A 20,655-nucleotide genomic window follows, 5' to 3' on the forward strand; every position below is an offset into this window, starting at 1 on the left:
GGGACTGTACTATTCACAGTGGTGAAGGTGGTGGGGGAGGCATGTGACACCAGAGTGGCTGAAGAAACCTGTGCAGTAGGGGGTGTGGGGGATGGGTGTTGCACTTCAAACCTTTCATAAAAGGAGTTAAGTTGTTCAGCCAGTTGTAGATCGTCAGCAGCATGTTGGGCCCTAGGCTTGTAGTTGGTGATTTGCCTTAGCCGTCTCCAGACAGAGGTAGTGTCATTGTCAGAGAACTGCTCCTTTAGACGCATATTGTACCGAGATCTCGCCTTCTTCAACTCTTTTGAGAACTGGTACTTAGCGCCCTTTTAGCTTTCTCTGTCCTTGGCGCTGTGGGCTGCTTCTTTCTCCCTCCTCAGCTGTCTCAGTTTGGGTGTGAACCAGGGCTTATCATTGTTAAAAGTGACCCTGGTTTTTGTTGGAATAATGCTGTCCTCACAGAATTTTATATATGACGTCACAGTGTCTGTATATTCATCCAAGTTGTCTGTGGCAGATCCAAACATGTTCCAATCTGTTGTGTCCAGACACATGCAAAGCTCCTCCACAGCCTCGCAGGTCCACTTCTTAGAAGTTCTCACTGCAGGTTTGGAGAGCTTCAGCATCTGCCTATATGAGGGGATGAGGTGAATCATGGCGTGGTCAGAGAAGCCGAGAGCAGCTCGCTGCACGGCTCGATAAGCTCCACTGACTGTGGTGTAGCAGTGGTCCAGCGTATTCTGCTCTCTTGTCGGGCATTTAACAAACTGTCTGTACTTAGGCAATTCCTGGCTCAGATTTCCCTTGTTAAAGTCACCGAGGATAATAACTAGAGAGTCCGGAAAGGTCTGTTCCACACTTAGGATCTGCTCCGCGAGCGCACGTTGAGCCTCGTGCACGTCCGCGCTTGGCGGGATGTAAACAGCAGCCAGAATGAATGAAGCGAACTCACGTGGGGAGTAGAATGGCTTACAGTTTATGAAGAGGAATTCCAGAGCAGGAGAGCAGTACTGGGAGATCACAGTCACATCCGAACACCAGGCATTGTTGATGTAGAAGCAGACACCTCCACCTTTTGTCTTTCCTCTTGTATAAGACCCGCTGTCTGTCTGCGCGGAGGAGCTGGAATCCCTCCAAATGGAGCGCGCAATCCGGGGTCTGCTCGTTGAGCCACGTCTCCGTGAAGCATAAGACAGAAGAGGAAGAAAAGTCTCATCTCATCAGCAACGCCAGTTCATCCGTCTTGTTGCTAAGTGAGCGGACATTGGAGAGGAAGATCCCAGGTAAGGGCGTACGTGAGCCGCGTCTTTGTAGATGCACGAGCACTCCCGCACGTTTCCCTCTCCTACGGCGTCTCACTTTCTTAATTAAAAAGTGGACCAAATCCGCCACACCCACTAAAAAAACTGGAAGTAGGTCCGTCAGCTTTGATTTTCTGACGTTTAGAAGCTCTTCACAGGTGTAAGAGCACGCTGACACACAATTTGCAGACAAAAACAAACAAAACACGACGCACATTAGCACCAGGGCGTCCTCCCTTGGCGCCATCTTGGTTAGGTATCTCATGAGAATAAATATGTGTCCCAGGATGATTTTCATTTCATACAGTTCCTCAGTAACCACATCACACAGAAGGAGGACGGGCATTATGAAATGATTAACAAGGGTGATGCAGAGCCTGCCCCCACAACATCTGAGAGAGAGACAGAGTGGTACCTTCCACATCATGGCATTTACTACCCCAGAAAACCGGATAAATTGAGAGTTGCTTTTGACTGTTCGGCCAAATTCCAGGGTGTTTCTCTAAACGACACTCTACTAACTGGACCTGATCTAATCAGTCCTCTGGTAGGAGTACTTTGCAGATTCAGGAAGGAAGCTGTAGCCATCATCTGTGATATTGAGAGAATGTTTTATCAGTTCTCTGTCACTCCTGAATACAGGAATTATCTGAAGTTCCTCTGGTGGAAAGGTGGAGATTTGGAGAAGGAACCACAGGAGTACAGGATGGCGGTTCATCTTTTCGGAGCTGCTTCGTCCGATGTGCCAATTTTGGCTTAAAGCATCTAGCACGACAACACAAAGCTAGCTATTCTTTAGCATCAACATTCATGGAGAAAAACTTTTACGTTGACGACGGGTTAGTCAGCATCCCATCAATTGATGAAGCCAAGAAAGTGATCTCTGAGTCACAAGAGTTGTGCAAAAAGGGAGGCCTGCGCCTTCACAAATTCAACTCGAATGAAGAAGCAGCACTCTCTTGCTTGGACCCTTCTGAAAGAGCAGCAAAGATTGAGCCTCTAGGGTTTGATCCAACCCCATCAGAACGTGCGCTCGGCATTCAATGCTTGATAAAAGATGACACTTTCAGCTTTAACATCAGCTTGAAAGATCAGCCTTCAACTCGTCGTGGTTGTCTATCTGTCATCGCCTCTCTCTACGATCCACTCGGAGTCATTGCTCCTTTCAGCCTAAGTGGAAAACATATCCTTCAAGAGCTTTGTCACAGAGGCATCGGATGGGATGCCCCACTCCCAGAAGATGTGAAGCCACGGTGGGAAGAATGGATGAACGGTCTTCTCAAGTTAAAGGAGGTCTCAGTTCCGAGATGTTACCACCCACATGACTTTCATGGCATTGTCAGAGTAGAGTTACACCATTTCTCAGATGCCAGCTGTGTGGGATATGGTGCATGTTCTTACCTCAGGTACAAAAATGACAAGGATGAAGTCCATTGCAGTCTTTTGATGGCGAAAGCAAGGGTCGCACCCTCAAAGGTCACAAGTATCCCGAGGCTAGAACTCGCAGAAGCTGTGATTTCGGCAAAGGTCAGTGTCATGTTAAAATGTGAACTTGACATGAAAATTGATCAAGAATTCTTCTGGACTGATTCGCAAGTTGTGCTTGGGTACATCAACAATGATGCTCGCAGGTTCCACATATTTGTTGCAAACCGTGTTCAACTGATTAGAGATAACAGTGATCCTAATCAATGGCATTATGTGGACACCTCCGAAAACCCGGCTGACCACGTATCCCGAGGTCTTCGTGCTTCAGACATTCACTCAACGAACTGGCTGCGAGGACCAAAGTTTCTCTGGGAGCGTGAATTACATCTAATGCCCAGCACTTCAACAGACTTACTCGTCGGTGATCCTGAGGTCAAAACAATTCATGTGCTTGCAGCTGAAACTAATAACTGCAATGACATCCTTAGGCGTCTAAGTCAGTTTTCATCATGGACAACACTTGTAAAGGTAGTTGCAAGAATCAAGAGACTGAGGTCTAAACAAGCACAACGTAGTGAACATGTGACTGTAGAGGAGCGTGAGAGAGCTGCTGAGTCAGTAATTAAAATCGTACAGCAGCAAGCCTTCTCCCATGAGATAAAAATGCTTCAAGGTGGAAAAGACCTTTAAAACTCAAGCTCTCCCTTCAGTCTTGATCCCTTCTGGTCTGAAGGACTTCTCCGCGTTGGTGGGAGATTAAAACAGTCATCTCTCTGTCACAAAGTCAAGCACCCAGTCATTCTACCAAACAACAGTCATGTTACTAAGCTGATTGTGTCCCACTACCACGCTAAGACACAACATCAGGGTCGAAGTCAGACACAAATGGAGCTCCGGACCAATGGATTCTGGATCATTCGTGGGAGCAAGCTGGTTGCTAAGCTGATACGCACCTGTGTGCTTTGCAGGAAACTTCGACGGCCGACAGAGAACCAGCGGATGGCTGAACTCCCTAAAGAACGTCTTGAAGCCTCAGCACCTTTTACGTATAGCGGCATGGACTGTTTTGGCCCATTCATTGTAAAGAAAGCCTGCAAAGAATACAAAAGATATGGCCTAATTTTCACATGTCTGTACTCTAGAGCTGTCCATATCGAGATGCTCGAAGATTTGTCGACAGACTCATTCATCAATGCATTGAGATGCTTTATCAGCCTCAGAGGAGCTGTTCGACAACTACATTGTGACCAAGGTTCTAACTTCTTTGGTGCCAGAAATGAGTTTAAGGAAGCACTTAAACAATGTGACTCCAAACTACTTGAAATCTTCCTGACTGAGAGGCAGTGCGAATTTGTCTTTAACAACCCTTCTGCCAGCCACGCAGGCGGTGTCTGGGAACGGCAGATCAGAACCATTAGAAATGTGCTAAATGCCACCTTTGCACAGTGCCCAGGTCGACTTGATGATGCCTCTCTCAGAACACTGTTAAATGAAGCCATGGCCATCGTTAAGAGCCGCCCATTAACAGTCGATGGAATCAATGATCCACAAGCGCTGGAACCATTAACACCTAATCACCTCATCACGATGAAATTTAAAGTTGCTCTTCCTCCCCCTGGAGTATTTGTCAAGGAAGATTTGTACGCTACGAAGAGATGGAGGAGAGTTCAGTATCTCATTGAACAATTCTGGAGTCGCTGGAAAAGGGAGTATCTACTCAAACATATCCACAAGACAAAAATGGCACTTACCTCAGCGTAACCTCAGAGTCAATGATATTGTCATCATTAAAGACGACAACCTCCCGAGAAATCATTGGCCTCTAGGACGAGTGGTGGAGACTGTTCAAGACAGCGATGGCTTAGTCCATCGAGTCAAAGTGCAAGTAGGAGAGCGAAAGCCTCAAAGAAAACAAGATCCCCCCTCCAAACCTTCAGTTATTGAGAGACCAATCCAAAAATTAGTGCTTCTCCTTGAGAACTGAGTAGAACAGACAGTAACAACTGTTTGTGTGCGCACGGCTTCATTGTGTATGTTGTAGTTCAGCTACATACTTCTGATAGTTCAACTTAAGGTTTTCATTTATTAGAGTTAAGAAATCCTATACAATTCACTTGCTCTTTGTGTACTCGTTCGTTCATTGTAGTAGGATTTGGTGGGAGTGTAAATGGCAACAAATGATGTTCGTGGTAAACAAAGCAGTTCTGTCACTTTACGTTTTGTGCTTTTATTTTGAAGAGCACCCCCTCTTCTTCTACTACTTCCTGTTCTTCTACTACTTGCTGTTGTATACGTTAAACGTTCAGCTCCCGGCTCATCATAACGACATGCTCGTGTTGCTCCAGAGTTGGTAAAACATGCAAATATGCTATTTATTTGTCATATTCTACATGGAAACTCGTGAAAGGGTATTTTACAGTGGTTTGCTTCATATTTGTGCTGTTTGTATGTCATGTTTAAGGGACATCACTATGAAGTGTGGAAGATAGGCTGCTAGCAGGCTGAGCTCAAACTTAGCGCCCTTGGAAGCAGAAGGAGGTAGGGGGAGACTGATGGTGTATTCAGTGTGAAACGAGTTGTTTATTTGATTTCACGAGTTGTTCATTTGATTTCAAATGGAAGGAAACTGTCATTATTTTATTTAAATAAGAACTACAACCTATAACGGCTAAAAACGGCTACTTTCATGTAAAATTCATTATTTGTTTACTAAAATTGTTTGTGTTAAGTTTAAAATGTAAACATGATTTCTATGCATTATTTGTGGAAATATTATGGTACTGTGATATTTGCATTTTCTGTTCATATAGTTTTCACGGTGTCATAATGCAAGGTGAAAGAAGGAGAGGATTAAAGTTGCACCAGTCGAAGCTCTGCATCTTGCGTGGTTATTCCAAGTGGGCCGCTACAATTAGTATTAATATAAATATGAATAAAACACACATTAATTAATGGAATCTTCCGGGTTCAAACCCTCCTTTATGATGTCACACAGACTCAGCTATTGTGTTTGTTATTGTTATTAATATGGTTATTGTTGGTTATTAGGGATGAGCGAGTACACCACTATCTGTATCTGTTCAACCAACTAAATTATCTGTATCTGTACTCGGAATGGGCGTGGCATAACCCGGAAGTGGGCGTGGTTTACATCAATATATTATTTTTAGTCTGAAATTGATAAGGAATGATCAGAAGTTGATATGTGTATTGTTTATTTGAAAACTATTTACAGAGCAGCCTCAGAATTGAGATTAAATATTGTTATCACAATAGTAAAAAACTATTACAGAACAAGTGTTTCAATAAAATCAGAACATTAATATTAAAGTGCATGGATTAATACATCTGAACTCATGCAGTAGGAACTAGGAAATATGAAATGCTAGAACCAGACACAACTTTATGAATTTTTTTATTTTAATTTGATTACACTGATTTTTTTCTTAATGTTCTTGGCATTTTGCCCCACACAAATTTAAACATAAACAATGTTGATTAAGGTGTTTGTGTCTGAGAGAGATAGAGAGGGTGAGAGGGAGAGAGATGGAGTTAAAAAAAAAACGACTGGAGCGGAGGTAGTGAGTGACTGATGCAGCACGTCAGCTCTGTCTTGTCAAATGCACCATGTAAGTTACGGAAAAAGTAACTTTAAATATTCAACCGAAAAAGAGGCGAGCTGAAGAAAACCTAGGGAAAACTGAAGAAATGTGAGAAACAGTGAAGCAATTACAGCGAGATCCGTTACGGTCTGTGTGTGTGCGTGGATGAGCCGGACGGACTGCGCTCCCGGCCGGCTAGAGTTTTGTGTGTAGGGAGGGGCGGGCGCTCTATGTGACTGGCCAATCACAGAGCGTGAAGACAGTCAGTTACCCAATGAGGATTTTCCTTCAGCACGATTACAGATATTTACGAGGTTTACTCGTTTCATGCTCGTATTCGTCAAAAATGCTTTATCCGTACCGGATACTCGTCTAAAACAAGTATCTGGCTCATCCCTAAAATAAACAATACACATATCAACTTCTGATCATTCCATATCAATTTCAGACTTAAAATAATATATTGATGTAAACCACACCCACTTCCGGTTAAACCACGCCCACTTCTGGGTTATGCCACGTCCATTCCGAGTACAGATACAGATAATTTAGTTGGTTGTACAGATAGATAGTGGTGTACTCGCTCATCCCTAGAGAACAGCTAGCTACCAAACAGAGTAAAGGTTACTAATGAATAATGGTTTATTCTTAAAAAATGAACAAGGTGTTCCTTTGTTGTTATTTAATTTTTTCTTTTTTTGCTATAACACCTAAAAAGTGTTCAGTTGAGTCAAAAGCTCCCCTTTTATTTGGTTTGAATTCCAGAGAACAAAGTCTAAACAACTTTTATGGTTTGACCAAATGTTGAAGCTAAAACAGGAAACTTGAAAACTTAATCATACTTTTTCCATTTTTTGGCTTAGATTTAATTCTCAAGTTTGTAGACCTTTTCTCCAGAATGGCCATCGCTGAACTTACAAACAAATCAACGTCTAGAAGATAATGACTTCTGTTCAAAAATGACTCATCGCCTTGCTTTCAGCATGTAGCTAGAGTTTTAGGCTTAGTATTTTAAGCTTTATGTGAAAATAAGTCCATGGGCTTCATTCATCAAACGTCCGCAGAAATATTCCTAAATTCCTTCTTATGAACGAAATTTAGAATGTCTAACGGTCAAAATCCTGATTTATGAAACATGCGGTGGCCTCTCGTACGCATGTTCATCCAAACTCATCTGATGTAAAATCCCACAGAAACACTCTCAATTAACCATATTTGGTAGAATTCCCTGCATTCTACCCGGAAAAACCAAAGAAAACTTTGTTGCGAGATCGAAACATGGGCTGCCGAGTTGCAAAAGAATCAAACAAGCTGCAGAGGTTATAAGCATGGTCGAGACAGATGAGAGGTTCCTGTCAGGAATAAATAAAAACTTTAATGTAATCAATCGTAAAGTAACCGGTTGTCATTTACATTTGACATTTAAGGAGTCCTTCTGGTTGGAGTTAGTTTCATTTGGAAATGTTGAGAGTGCAGCCTCTTCTGAGCTGTCATTTAGACTGGTTGCCTTGACAACGCATGTATGATCTGGTGTGGTCGGGAAACAGAGGAGGTTCTAGGGGTTTTTTGTAGTTGTAAAACAGAATATGGTCTGATATCGGTTTCAGGCGGGTCATCTGTCACTCCACAAAGGGTCCCAAATCACAGCACAGCTCCAGACGGACCTCCTGTCTGTGCACTCCTGGAAACGCGTTTAGGCTACTCTACAGAGCACACTGACAAACTCTCAATAATAAGAAGAAACTATCTTTAATCCAGCACATCTCAAGCAAAATCATGAGGAGTTTCACAAGGACAAAAATATTATATAATAAAATTGTATTAAAAATCATATTAATGAATTAAAAATGGTTAAAAACATCATAAAAATGGGAAGAGTAACAACTGTGATTACAGAAGACTCAACACCTATTCTACAATGTCAGATTCCCGTCAGGTATTGTAGCACCGATATTTATTTATTGGGTAAACATGAGGAACATGTGTGGACGACTGAGACCTTCGGTGTTGCATTTCCTCCGTTCCACCACTAGATGCTGTTCCTACACATGGTCTGAAGTTTACTTATGTTTAGGAACGTTTTCACGTACAGGTACTAAATTATTAATACCGCACAATGCGTAAAATAGTTCCTACTCACAATATATGCACAGATCCGTTCTTAAGTATGGCTGATAAATGAGGCCACAGGACCACCAGTGTCACCACCAGACACAGAGAAAAACGGAGGGAAAATGGCTGTAAGTTCAGCAAACTTCAAATCCTTCTTTCAAGAGGAAAGAACCTGTGTTTTCTCATTTTCATCAAAGAGCACGACTCAGAGGTCTCATGTCCAGACAAGACCTAGAGAAACTCATTCATGCGTTCATCTGGGCAGGCTGGACTATTGCTGTGGTCTTTTGACTGGTCTTCCCAAAAAAAGATGTGAAGCAGGTGCAGCTTAATCAGAATGCTGCTGCTGGAGTCTTAAAAAGAACCAAGAGAATCTTTACGCTACATGTTTAGTTTCACGGATCCAGTTTCTGGCTGTATTTGCTATAATCATCATATTTTAGGTGACTTGTTCTTCACACTTTCAACCATCCAGCTTGAATCTATAACTTGGATGTACTCTTCGCAGCATCACAGCTCAAGTGAGTCTTAAAGAACTCCTGGATCTTCTTCCATGCATGGATCTCAGCTGCAGCGTGAGACCTGGGCTCACCCCCCCACATAACTGGTCTACCAGCAACCGCATGAAGGCTGGAGGAGCAGAACGGTCCATAAGGAGGCTCTAAATAGTGTCCAGCTCCAGGATAGCTCACTCTTTCAAAGTTCTCCTTCCCATGATGCTTCAGCCTCTCCACCAGCTGCTCCATGTAGGCCTTGCTGTCCCAATTCAGGTCATCCTCTGAGGCCACAAAGAGTAAACGACAACTGGCTTGCTCTATCGGGATCAGGGTGGCCCTGTATTGTTCTTTACGAGGATCGTGCATGGCATACTTGGAAATGGCAGCCCCTGAGTCAGTGAGAATTATTTTCTTGGAGTCAAACATTAATGGAGGATGGATTAGTGTCTTCTTATAGTAGAGAGGCAACGCTACGTTAGCAGAGCAACCATTGATCCAAACAGCAGCCTCAATACCTGGCAGGTAAGAGGCTGCTGACAGAGCAAGGTCTCCACTTTTAGAAAGTGAAATCACACCAACTCCTTTGCCACCTGCCTGTGGAAACAAGAAAACATTCACCCTGTGTGGTATTACGCTTTTCACGTTTAAAGACGAAAACTTTATCTGTGTGTGCAAAGAACTAAAAATCACACCTGCTCTTTTTTTCTTAGAAAATCGATTGCTTCTTCAAAATATTCCAGATGGACTTTTGTGACATTCTGCGGCTGGTCATCGTGGCCGTACAGAGCCACCGTCAGAACCAGGAATCCCCGACTGGCCAGCAGAGCGGCTCTCCTCTCTGACAGGCCTCCACCGAACGTGTACAGGTCCAGCACAGCAGGAAACGGACCAGTGCCTGTTGGAAAAATAAAACAATACAAGTCAGTACATTCTTAGTAATGCACAGCTATTAACTTTCAGTCAAAAAATAACTTCCTTAACATTGTAAACAAACGCTGTTGAAGGCACCTAATGTCTGACTTTCCTGTTATAGAGCAACAAAGTCATTCTAAAACATCAAAACGTTCACTTTCTCAACAGAAAGGCTGGTAAATCTTTAAACGTTGACCTTAAAGGGAGATTAGGCCGTTTTGGCTTGCTTTTAGCTGCCCCTAGTGTTTGTTTAGTAGAACCAAAAGCAAAGCATTTCTCCTCGCTTTGCATTTGTCTTTTTAACACCTTAATCTAACGGCTGAAACGTCTCCTCAGCCTTCATTAGTGTCTACAGGAGCGATTCATCGCTGAATTAAACAAATCAGCGGTTTTCTCAATCTAAGTCTACGTTCACACTGCAGGCAAAAGCACATCAAATCCACTTTTTTCCCCACGTGCGACCCATATCTGATTATTTTATCACAGCCTAAATGGCACAGATCCGATTTTTTTAAATGTGATCCATGTCACTAGTAGCACTAATTCTGACACATATCTGATGTTTTTGAAAGCAACTGCAGTCTGAACAGTTATGTTGCATTAAATCTGTCTCCTACGTCACTGAGTTAGCTGGGGTGAGCGTCGTGGTGGATGTTCCTGTGGAGAAGCGCTGACAGAACATCCTGTTTTAAGTTTTGAAATTAAAAATACAGGAGAGCATGAGAACGGAAGCGGGAGGTGCTGCTGGAGTGAAGCGTTTCACCGGTTTCTGTCTCCGTGAGAGGGGGATTCGCCGTGAATAATAATTCAGGATGACGGCGGAAACAAGGAGTAAAATAGTTTACGGTTTTTAAAACGGGTTCCAGCCCAAAACGGAAGGATTTACAGGTGTGATCCTGCAGATAAACTGTCAGTGAAAACTTTCACATCACAACTCCGCCACTCCTGGTTTCTCCACTGTGGGACTTCTTGTCTTCTGCACATGCGGGTCGCTTTGGGGCTGTGAAGCGTTCACACTGGAGAGTTTGATGTTGTGTGAACAGCCACACAAAAAAATCCAATTTACTCCAAAAATCAGAATTGAGCATCAAGGCCTGCAGTGTGAACGTAGCCTAAAACATGCAGGAAACGTGCTGGAGCCAGACAGCAGCGCAAGGCATCTCAGCTCAATGTTTTACTAAGTCCCAACAGATCAGACCGGCAACTCTGAAGTTGCAAGTGGAGTATTCTGGCCACAGGGGGCGATAGGGTTTGGGCCGTCTTCATTAACCTTGGAAAGGGTCATTTTAGCACAAACTGGCTCAAGAAAGTGATTTAGAGATAGGAAAAATTTGCAAAGCATCCCTTTAAGTGAGCTTTCTTTCTTGTGATTTGATAAACAGTTGCTGCTTGTTAACAGCAGCGAGTATTTGAAAGGTTGAGTTGGAAGGTACTACGCTGTTATGACAACACACCTTAAACATCTACCTCTCATAACTGGTAACTTTAATATTCACGTTCATCATCGTGATTAACTTTATGTATAAAGAGCTTTCCATCAGCTGGGAGGCAAACCGAAGTGCTGTACACGCAAAAAAGAACTTAATGCATCACTGACGTTGATGGTGCCGAGGATATAGCTGCAGAAAAATTCTTTGGAGCGCTCGGACTATTTGATGAGCAACACCGAGTACATGATCCAACACACACACTCAAGGTTCACACACCTGACTTAATCCTAACCAAAGATGTTGATGTAAAGATCTATCTGACCACTTCTGCGTTTAGTCTAACACCAGTTTCCTGCTCCACACAACACCTCAGTTGTTCTCCAAAAAAGGTATCTGAGTGATCACACTGCTTCAGTTTTTATAGCAGCAGTAGCTTAACAGGTTGAGCGGGTTGTCCAGTAATAAGAAGGTTGCAGGTTCGATCCCAGCTCCGGACAGAGAATTCTGCTGTTGTGTCCTTGGGCAAGACACTTACCCCGCCTTGCTTGCTGGTGGTGGTCGGAGGGACCGGTGGCGCCTGTGCTCGGCAGCCTCGCCTCGGTCAGCGTGCCCCAGGGCAGCTGTGGCTACATCGTAGCCCATCACCACCAGGGTGTGAATGTGAGTGTGATTGGCAGAATGATACACTGTAGTGTAAAGTGCTTTGGAGTCCTTACTAAGGTTGTATGAACTAGTCGACTTCACTGCTCTGTAGAGACTTTTTATGCCTGTCGTCGACTAGTCGCTGTCACGTGATAATGACCGACAAGATGCAGTCCTCGGAAAAGACAGCAGGTGATGAGCCCCTGCGTGTCGGGAGGTTGGTACTGACACCCGCCGTGAAACGGACATTTAACCAAATTGTGGCGTTTACCCTCTTGCAATTTAACCTTCCCCTCACCCCCATCCTAACCTTAACCGGCTTGCGCATGCAAAGCTCTGATCGTTGACGCGCTCCAGACATCTGCGTCCTGAGCACGGCCACAGTAACATCATCAAATCAGGTGTCGCCACCTCACAAACAAATTTAACACGCGATCGTTTATGTCTGCTCATTTCCTTTTATGTTTTCTGTCTTTTATTTGTGCCTGATGCATGGCGCGGAGCGCATCACCTGTTTTGTCCCCGGTGACATCACCTCACCGGTGCGCGCTCCGCTGTTTTTGCGGTCGGTAGATCTTTTAGAGCTGCAGTTCAAAGGTAACTCATAAGGTGAATATATATGAAGCCAGGTAGCAGTTTTTCTTTAGGATTGAGAGGAGATGCAGGAAGATAATAAACAGGCAGGACAGAAAAATAGTCAAATAAAAACAAGTTAGTTTTTGTACCTGGTGGTTGCAACAAACAGACACCATTGAAGGTAATCAGAAGTGAGGAACAGAAAATGAAATAATTATTTTAATGTTTAGAGCAGCAGGAACTCCGAGAGGCTGCAGGCGCACTGCGCAGGGGGAGGGGGGGAGAGAGCTGAAGCGGAGCAGTATAGATGCAGAAACTACCGTTGTTAAAAGAGATGTGTTTAACTTTGAAAATGTGGGCACAATTTTAATTGTCAAAAACTCCAGCGAACGAACGAACGAACCCCCCACCCCCGCTTCAGGTGTATGACGTCATCAACGACTAGTCAAAGTCGACTCGATTTTCATTACTTGACTGTTGACTTAAAAAAATATCGAGTCATGCAGCCCCTAGTCCTTACCCTGAGAAGCGATATACAAGTGCGGGTCATTTATCATTTATAGAACGTAAGAAAACGTCAGTAAAATTAACAACCAGCTGTGTTGATCCACTTCTAAATCACTTGAACTGCAAAAGTCCTTTGCACCCGAAAAGGTCGAACTTATCTCTGGCAAACAAAAAGCTCACTGGAGGTTCACTGACTCAGAATGCAGGAAAGCTGAGCATAAAGGAGCAAATGTAGCCTACCATGTCACTATGAGACCTTCAAAATGCAGCTGCGTACTTGCATCAAAGAAGGCAAGACGAGCCTTTTTCTCCAAAGTTATCAGTGATAATATCAACAATGCCCGTGTTCTGTTTGCTGCTGTTGAGGCTAACTAGTCTTCCGACAAAGTTAGGCAGGGCAGCTTTATTTGAATCGCACATTTCAAACGTAGAAGCATTTTATGTGCTTTCCATTAACCGGAATATGAACATTAAAATAATGTGACAGCAGCTAAAACAAAAATAAATGCAAATTAAAATAAAAACACAAATTAATTTCAGATTTAAGAATCAGAAAAAAATAACTAAGTTAAAGGGTGAGCCGTTACAGTTAGGCCTGATTTCTTATCCCAAACCAGGCTGGTCACACTAAGGCTATAACCAGATCTGCGTTTTATCATCTTCATCAAATAGCAAAACTCAGAGGTCTCATGTCCAGACAGGACCTAAAGAAACTCATTCATGTGTTCATCCCCAGCAGGCTGGACTATTGCAATGGTCTTTGAGTGGCCTACACAAACAAGCTGCGAAGAAACTGCAGCTTATTCAGAATGTTGCTGTTAGGGTCTTAACAAGAACCTAGAGAACCGAGCACATCACTCCTGTTCTTAAATCTCATCACTGGTTACCAGTAAACTACAGAATAAGGCTGGAAAATATGGAAAAAATGCACATTGATAATATTCAGCCGCAGCACGTTATTCACAATATACATGTGATATTTACAGCCTTGACAAGAAATGACTTCATATCATCCTGTTTTCACCAGGGCTGCCAACTCAAAGATTGAGCGTGAGAGGATCTGCCCCTCTCCACACGCTCTTATGCCACACTTCCAATATCTAACCAATAACACCCCCCAACCCACCCCCCGGCAAAAGTACGGCCTGTGCGTTTGAAATATTGTCCAGCCCTACTAAAGAATCCATTAAGTGCTTCTACTGGTTTATAAATCACTCATGGGCATAAGGCTAATATACGTCAGATCTCCTGGCTGTACATGCCCCAGCAGGGCTCTGAGGTTCGTAGGAAGCAGTCAGCCGGTAGAATCCCGGGTCAGAACTAAACAGGGTGAAACTGCTTTTAGCTGCACAAAGACGGAGTCGGCTTCCCTTGAATGTGCCCCAACTTTTTTAATATCAAAATTAAAAACCTTAATGTATTCATCAGCCTCTGAGTGAATTTTTCTTATGCTGTACTTTCTGCACTGTACCTGCTCACCCTTTTAATTTCATTTCTTACATCTAATTTAATTTGAGTATTTGAAATTAGATTTTGGAAAGCAACTGAATTGCTTCAGGGTATGAAATGTGCTATTCTCCTGGGGCCTCATTTATCAAGCTTGCTTCCGCACAAAACGGAGTCGGAAACCTGCGTAAGCTACTTTCCACGCAAACTTTGGGATTTATGAAAGAAAACTTAGCGGAAAAATGTCGTTGTCGTCGTCTTCCTCCGCTTATCCGGGTCCGGGTCGCGGGGGCAGCATCCCAACTAGGGAGCTCCAGACCGTCCTCTCCCCGGCCACCTCCACCAGCTCCTCTGGCAGGACCCCAAGGCGTTCCCGGACCAGATTGGAGATGTAACTTCTCCAACGTGTCCTGGGTCAACCCGGGGGCCTCTTGCCGGCAGGACATGCCCGAAACACCTCCCCGGGGAGGCATCCTGACCAGATGCCCAAACCACCTCAACTGGCTCCTTTCGATCCGGAGGAGCAGCAGTTCTACTCCGAGTCCCTCCCGAATGTCCGAGCTCCTCACCCTATCTCTAAGGCTGAGCCCAGCCACCCTACGGAGGAAACTCATTTCGGCCGCTTGTATCCGCGATCTCGTTCTTTCGGTCATTACCCAAAGCTCATGACCATAGGTGAGGATTGGGACGTAGATCGACCGGTAAATCGAGAGCCTGGCTTTCTGACTCAGCTCCCTCTTCACCACGACAGATCGGCTCAGCGTCCGCATCACTGCAGACGCTGAACCAATCTGCCTGTCGATCTCCGGATCCCTCCTACCCTCACTCGTGAACAAGACCCCGAGATACTTAAAACTCTTCCACTTGAGGTAGGACCTCTCCCCCGACCCAGAGTTGGCAAGCCACCCTTTTCCGGTCGGGAAAAATGTGCGCAACTTTAAGTTGACCAAGGACCTGGCTTATACACATTTTGGACATGGAGAGCACCTGCAGTGCTGCTGCTGAGAAGGATAAAATTATGAAATCCTGCAGCATTATCACTTGTACTGCTTCGTTTTCACACAGAACAAGACCCCCCACATGCACACACACACACACACACACAGCCTGAAGCTCAGAATACGGAGTGCAGAATGTCAGCAGGGGGACAGATTGAGACAGAATGTCGTGCGTCGGTGACAGTGTGTGTCCTGTCACTGTGACTTGATTGATCATACGCCCTGCCTACTTGTACAGGGGAGACCTCTGTTTGGCTGACTGGTTAGCGTGCATGACTTTCACCTGCGAGTCTGGGGATCAAATCCTGATTTGGATCATTTTTAAATCCGCCACAGATCTCTCTGAAGAACTCCCATTGATGGCTTCAGCAACGCTGTGCCACTCCGTGGATTTTCTCTTATTTGTTTTGCAAAAGCACTTCCTTTAATTTCTCCACCTCACCCACAAGTACCTCAACTTCTGCTTCTGTGAAATTGTGCTTCCTTGATCTGCCTTGAGCTACGGTCGCCATCGTCATTGGTGGAGCGCTGCAACAGCCGGCTTATGTATATGCATGAGATCCACAAGGCACTTTGCATTGACTATTTATGGCAGTAAGTGGGCGTGGTGAGGGCGGGATGTGACTAAAATGCAGCTGAGAAACATTCTAAATAGTTTCTGATTTATGAAGCGGAGATTGCGTGCAGCTGTGCGTACTCCATGTTTGATAGATCACAGACCTACTTGGCGTAAGTACATTTTTTTGCTGAGCTTAAGTACGGTTTTAGTAAGGATTCTACGCAATGTTTGATAAATGAGACCCCTGGTCTGGAGGATCATGATCATGACGTACAGGTGCATGCATGTTTATGTTCACATAAATTAACCTGGAGGAGAAAACAGGGCTCCACGAATACCCCCATGTCTGACAGGAACCCGGCTGACTCCATCTCCGAGCAGAAACCTCTCATTGATTGCCTCCGCCAGCATCCTGTCTGCTTCTTCATGAACAGAGAACTTCACCACATGTGGGTTTAAAGAATTTGACTTTTGAAACTTTTTGTGTAACATGTGTGGCTTCATGGACCACAGCAGACCCATGGGTTCAACTCCATGGAAGCTCCCACCGGTTGAGGGGTCTCTGTTCAGGTCGATCTCCCCGTTCCCATCAGCTCTGTAGGTGGCAGAGGAGCTGAACACCACTCCCTTCTCATCGGTGGATCTGGCTCTCATGGTGACCTCCTGCCTTGACCTCAACCCTGTCACTTTGACCTGAATGGGCTCGTCGTACAAGCACCTGGCACTTGGCAGCAGCCTCAGTCGAACTTGGGTGGACATTTCAGTTGGTGACCTGCAGAAAAAGGATCAAACCCGATTGGTGCATACTAGAAACTGGTGGGTAAAGTGGCTTGGAATCAAAATATAACAAAAAAAAAAGGCCCATCCCAAATATGTGACATCTTAAGTAACTGAAAAAAACCACGCATTTCTAAAGACTTTAAATGTCTCATGACCACTCTAATAAACACTTTTAATCACTGTTTGATTAAAAAGCTTGTGCGTTTGTGACAAATCATTATTTTGTTGCGTTTTTACACCAGAAAAACTTTAAAACGGATCCATAAACATTCCCGTCAGACTCAGAACCGTCCGTGCAGCTGAGCGCTTAGCTAGCTAGCCCCCGGCCCAAACGTTAGCCTTACCTTCGCGTATTTCTGCCCAAACGGAAGTGATTCTCTGATTAACACCCGATATTTAAGCCCTTTGTTTAGTTAAACGCGTCTACGTCCGCTAGGAGACACGACCGGACTTTTAAAGCTGTCAGAAAGTTTGTTATGAAAGGTCCTCCACGAAAATTCAAGTACAGGAAGTGACGTCACTTGATTTTCAAAATAAATGTCGCACTCGCAAAATCTTTGCACCTTTTTCATTAATTTTAAAAATCCAATCAACCTGCAAAGCTTTTGTTGTTGCCAAGCATCTACTTCAGAATCTCTTTTCAACATAAATAGGAATGCAGACATTTGTTGTCACTGGAAATCTACCATGTTTACAAAAACGATTTCTAACTACAGAACACAACAACAATAACCGTATTCTGTAACAGTATAACACAGTATGCCTGAATTTAAATTATATTTTTTTAAATCATTTGAAGAAGAAAAGAAAAGTGGACCTTTCTTTTTGGTTTTGTCTGAACAATAGAGATATGGGGTAATGCATATAAAACAAATACTCTTCCTATTTTCAAGTTACAAAAAGAGCCATAAGAATTATAAACCAATCTAACTACATAGAATCAACTAATGTTTTGTTTATTAATCTGAATACCCTGAAATTGTATGATTTAGTCGAATACAAAATGGCACGGATAATGTATAAAGCACAAAATAACTTGCTTTCCCGCAGTACTCAGAAGCTGTTCAAAGTCAGAGAGAGTCAATATGACTTAAGGGGAACAGAATTCTTTAACACAAATAAGATAAGGACAAATATAAAGCAGAGATGTGTTTCTGTTAGAGGAGTTAACCTGTGGAATAGCAATGACAGTGATTTTAAAAGATGTAGTTCATTTCCCTTGTTTAAAAATATGTTTAAAAATAGAGTATTAGAAAAATATATAAACCAAGAATGAAAAGAGCAATAATAATAATAACACTGACACTCTTGATTGTTTTGCTTTGATGTAGTTACTTATCTAAGGTGTAGAGTGTTTTTATTTTGTTTGTCTGTTTGTTTGTTTTGCTTTGTTTTATTGTTGAGATCTTTGCTAAAAGATCTTTGTTAAAAGGTTTGGCGCAATAAGCAAATGCTTCAGCCAAAACCTTTTGATTAGCCTTGTTTTGTGTTTCTTGCTTTGTGGTAATCTTTATTCTTTATTCATTGAGATATTTGAATGCTTATCAATAAGAAATCAATCAATAATGGTTTCAACAAAATCAACAAATCCGGTTTGTTTTCCCTTAACAGCTCCAAAAATCTGAAATAGGCCTCGATGGTTAATGAAATTAATATTGAAATATTAGTCTGACCAGAGAAGCCCAATCACCATTATAACGTTTCACAAGGATTAAATTACACACTTGTGTAGTTTTAAGTGGCATTTGTAAAGAACTTTCAAAAATATTTCTCTTATGTAATTAAAAATGCTTTTTATACAGAAGTCCTGATCTCCAGCTGTTGCTGGAGCGGTTCGCAGCCGAATGTGAAGTAGCTGGGACGAGAATCAGCTTCTCTAAATCCAAGGCCACAGTCTTGAGTCCGAAAAGGCTAGAAGGCCTTCTCCAGGTCAGGGACGAGGTCCTGCTTCAAGTGGAAGAGTCTACGTATCTCAGGGTCTTGTTCAAAAGTGAGGGAAAGATGGAGAGAGAGATCGATGAGGGGACTGGTGCTGCGTCTGGATGGACGGACAAAAGTCCTACGTACATTACTGTAATTCTTTCTTTACTGCATGTTTTCTTCTATAAACTGGATTTTGTCCGAGCAGCATCACAGCTCAGGTGAGCTATTAAAAACTCCTGGATCTTCTTCCACAGGTGGACCTCAGCTGCAGTGTGCACCTTGGGTTCGCCGTCCCCCCCCACACACACACAAGACAGCATCCCATGTAAAGCAGAAGGGTCCATAAGGAGGCTCCAGCATGTGTCCGGCTCCAGGATAACTCACACTCTCAAAGCTTTGGCTGAGGAGCTGAACTCCACTCCTCTCTCATCATGGATCTGGCTCTCATGGTGACATCCTGCCTCAACATCGGCCCGCTCACCTTCACCTGGACGGGCTTGTCAAACAGACACCTGATGCTGGCCAGCAGCCTCAGTCTGACTTGGTGGGACATGTTTTCTGAAATATGGGAATGTGTGTGTGAGAAAAAGACCACAGTAGGTGGAAACCTTTATAACAGATACTGAGACTTAAACATTACAAAGTAGCTGGATATATTTTTGTTTCTGGGTAAATTCTAACTCGAATAAAGTGTTTAGTTGTTTTATCAGTTTAAAGCTGCAGTTATTTATTATCAGAAGTTAAAGTGATGACACATTTAGGAGCTTATCCAAAGAGTAAAGGTCAGAAAGCACGTGACCATGTTTATGGTTTAAATGCAGTTGAGACAAATGTTTATTACAGCTGTTTTATTCACCAAAACCAAAGAGTCACAGGTTTTAAACATGAATCTGACTGAACCCAGGCCATTTGTGTGGTTTATAGATGGTCTCGTGCCTATTAGGGTTGATGTGTGTGTTTTCTAAAGCTGCAATACAAATTATATCATTTAGTCGCTGAAAGCTGCAAGTCACACACCTTTGCAGGTTAAAGAGTGACCAAGAGTTTGTTAATGTGTCTAGTCTCTGATCAGTCATGCAGATAAAAGAAAACATCGGTAAGAAGTACAGTAACTCATAACGTACCTTTAACACAAATGATTTCTCAGAGTTACATCTAAATGTGTTCGCTCAGCCGAAACACCCGTGTCTGCTGGAAACACCCGCTACCTTTTGACCCGCAAGCATCCGGGGCACGACCATAAAGCAATGGTTGTGAGTTCAGCAAGCACAAGCTTAGTTTGCTTTGGTGTGTGTGTGTGTGTGTGTGTGTGTGTGTGTGTGTGTGTGTGTGTGTGTGTGTGTGTGTGTGTGTGTGTGTGTGTGTGTGTGTGTGTGTGTGTGTGTGTGTGTGTGTGTGTGTGTGTGTGTGTGTGTGTGTGTGTGTGTGTGTGTGTGTGTGTGTGTGTGTGTGTGTGTGTGTGTGTGTGTGTGTGTGTGTGTGTGTGTGAAGGGGTTGAGTGTCCACTGATGCTAGGATCTTAATCCTCTGAGACTTTATTTAAAACATAAAATTTAATTCTTGGACCACATTTGAAACATTCCTTAAACCCCATTCTTCCTAAATGTGTCAGCAAAACAGCCTTCGTGAACTATCGTCAACTTTCTTGTCACATATTAATAATAATTAATATGTGACGATAGTAATAGTAATATTAATCTTTGTCTTCTGCTTAGCGTAGACGTTTGTCGCCCTCCACTGGTCATGCAGTGGTATTACAAGTAACTTTTTCTTTTTTTGTGGGCTAAAAAGGCTTTTTTTACACGAAATATTTTCAGATAACGTGAACCTTCAGTTTTACAAAACGCAAGTGTGTGTGTGTGTGTTTAATAAAAATCAAATAACTAAATTGGTATTTATAAATACATTCCTGTTTTCTTTTGAAATCACATATAATTACCAAAACACGCCTGCAGAACAA

The 20,655-nt window shown here is 43.2% G+C and overlaps 1 protein-coding gene and 1 long non-coding RNA gene across 4 annotated transcripts; one reads left to right on the top strand and one right to left on the bottom strand.

Moving 5' to 3' along the window:
* The first annotated feature begins 4,988 nt into the window (after nt 1–4,988).
* LOC139061716 (uncharacterized) lies at nt 4,989–9,719 on the top strand. 2 transcript variants are annotated; one of them, XR_011515469.1, is made up of 3 exons: nt 4,989–5,061; nt 5,173–5,249; nt 9,633–9,719. It is a non-coding gene; the product is annotated as an uncharacterized lncRNA (long non-coding RNA). The 2 variants fall into 2 exon arrangements; XR_011515470.1 differs by lacking the exon at nt 9,633–9,719 and adding an exon at nt 5,522–5,581.
* On the bottom strand, nt 8,234–19,903 carry LOC107395266 (acyl-coenzyme A thioesterase 1). 2 transcript variants are annotated; one of them, XM_054736697.2, is made up of 4 exons: nt 19,820–19,903; nt 16,301–16,764; nt 9,615–9,817; nt 8,234–9,516 (listed from the first exon to the last, which is right to left on the bottom strand). In XM_054736697.2, the coding sequence occupies exons 2-4, from the start codon at nt 16,749–16,751 to the stop codon at nt 8,908–8,910; spliced, it is 1,263 nt and encodes a 420-aa protein (XP_054592672.1). In that variant the 5' UTR covers nt 16,752–16,764; nt 19,820–19,903; the 3' UTR covers nt 8,234–8,907. The 2 variants fall into 2 exon arrangements, with proteins under 2 accessions (XP_054592672.1, XP_015830098.2); XM_015974612.3 differs by lacking the exon at nt 19,820–19,903 and adding an exon at nt 17,117–17,280.
* Between the last annotated feature and the right edge of the window lie 752 nt (nt 19,904–20,655).

This window comes from Nothobranchius furzeri, chromosome 11, assembly GCF_043380555.1.
Source record: "Nothobranchius furzeri strain GRZ-AD chromosome 11, NfurGRZ-RIMD1, whole genome shotgun sequence".
Classification (NCBI taxonomy): Eukaryota; Metazoa; Chordata; class Actinopteri; order Cyprinodontiformes; family Nothobranchiidae; genus Nothobranchius; species Nothobranchius furzeri.

Excerpts from the sequence above, each read along its gene's own strand:
- LOC107395266 (XM_054736697.2), bottom strand. The coding sequence starts at position 16,751 with ATGTCCACCCAAGTTCGACTGAGGCTGCTGCCAAGTGCCAGGTGCTTG. Across the intron at positions 9,818-16,300 it reads AGCCCTGTTTTCTCCTCCAG|GCACTGGTCCGTTTCCTGCT; the intron begins GTTAATTTATGT and ends TTTTTCCAACAG. Across the intron at positions 9,517-9,614 it reads TTCTAAGAAAAAAAGAGCAG|GCAGGTGGCAAAGGAGTTGG; the intron begins GTGTGATTTTTA and ends TTGTTTCCACAG.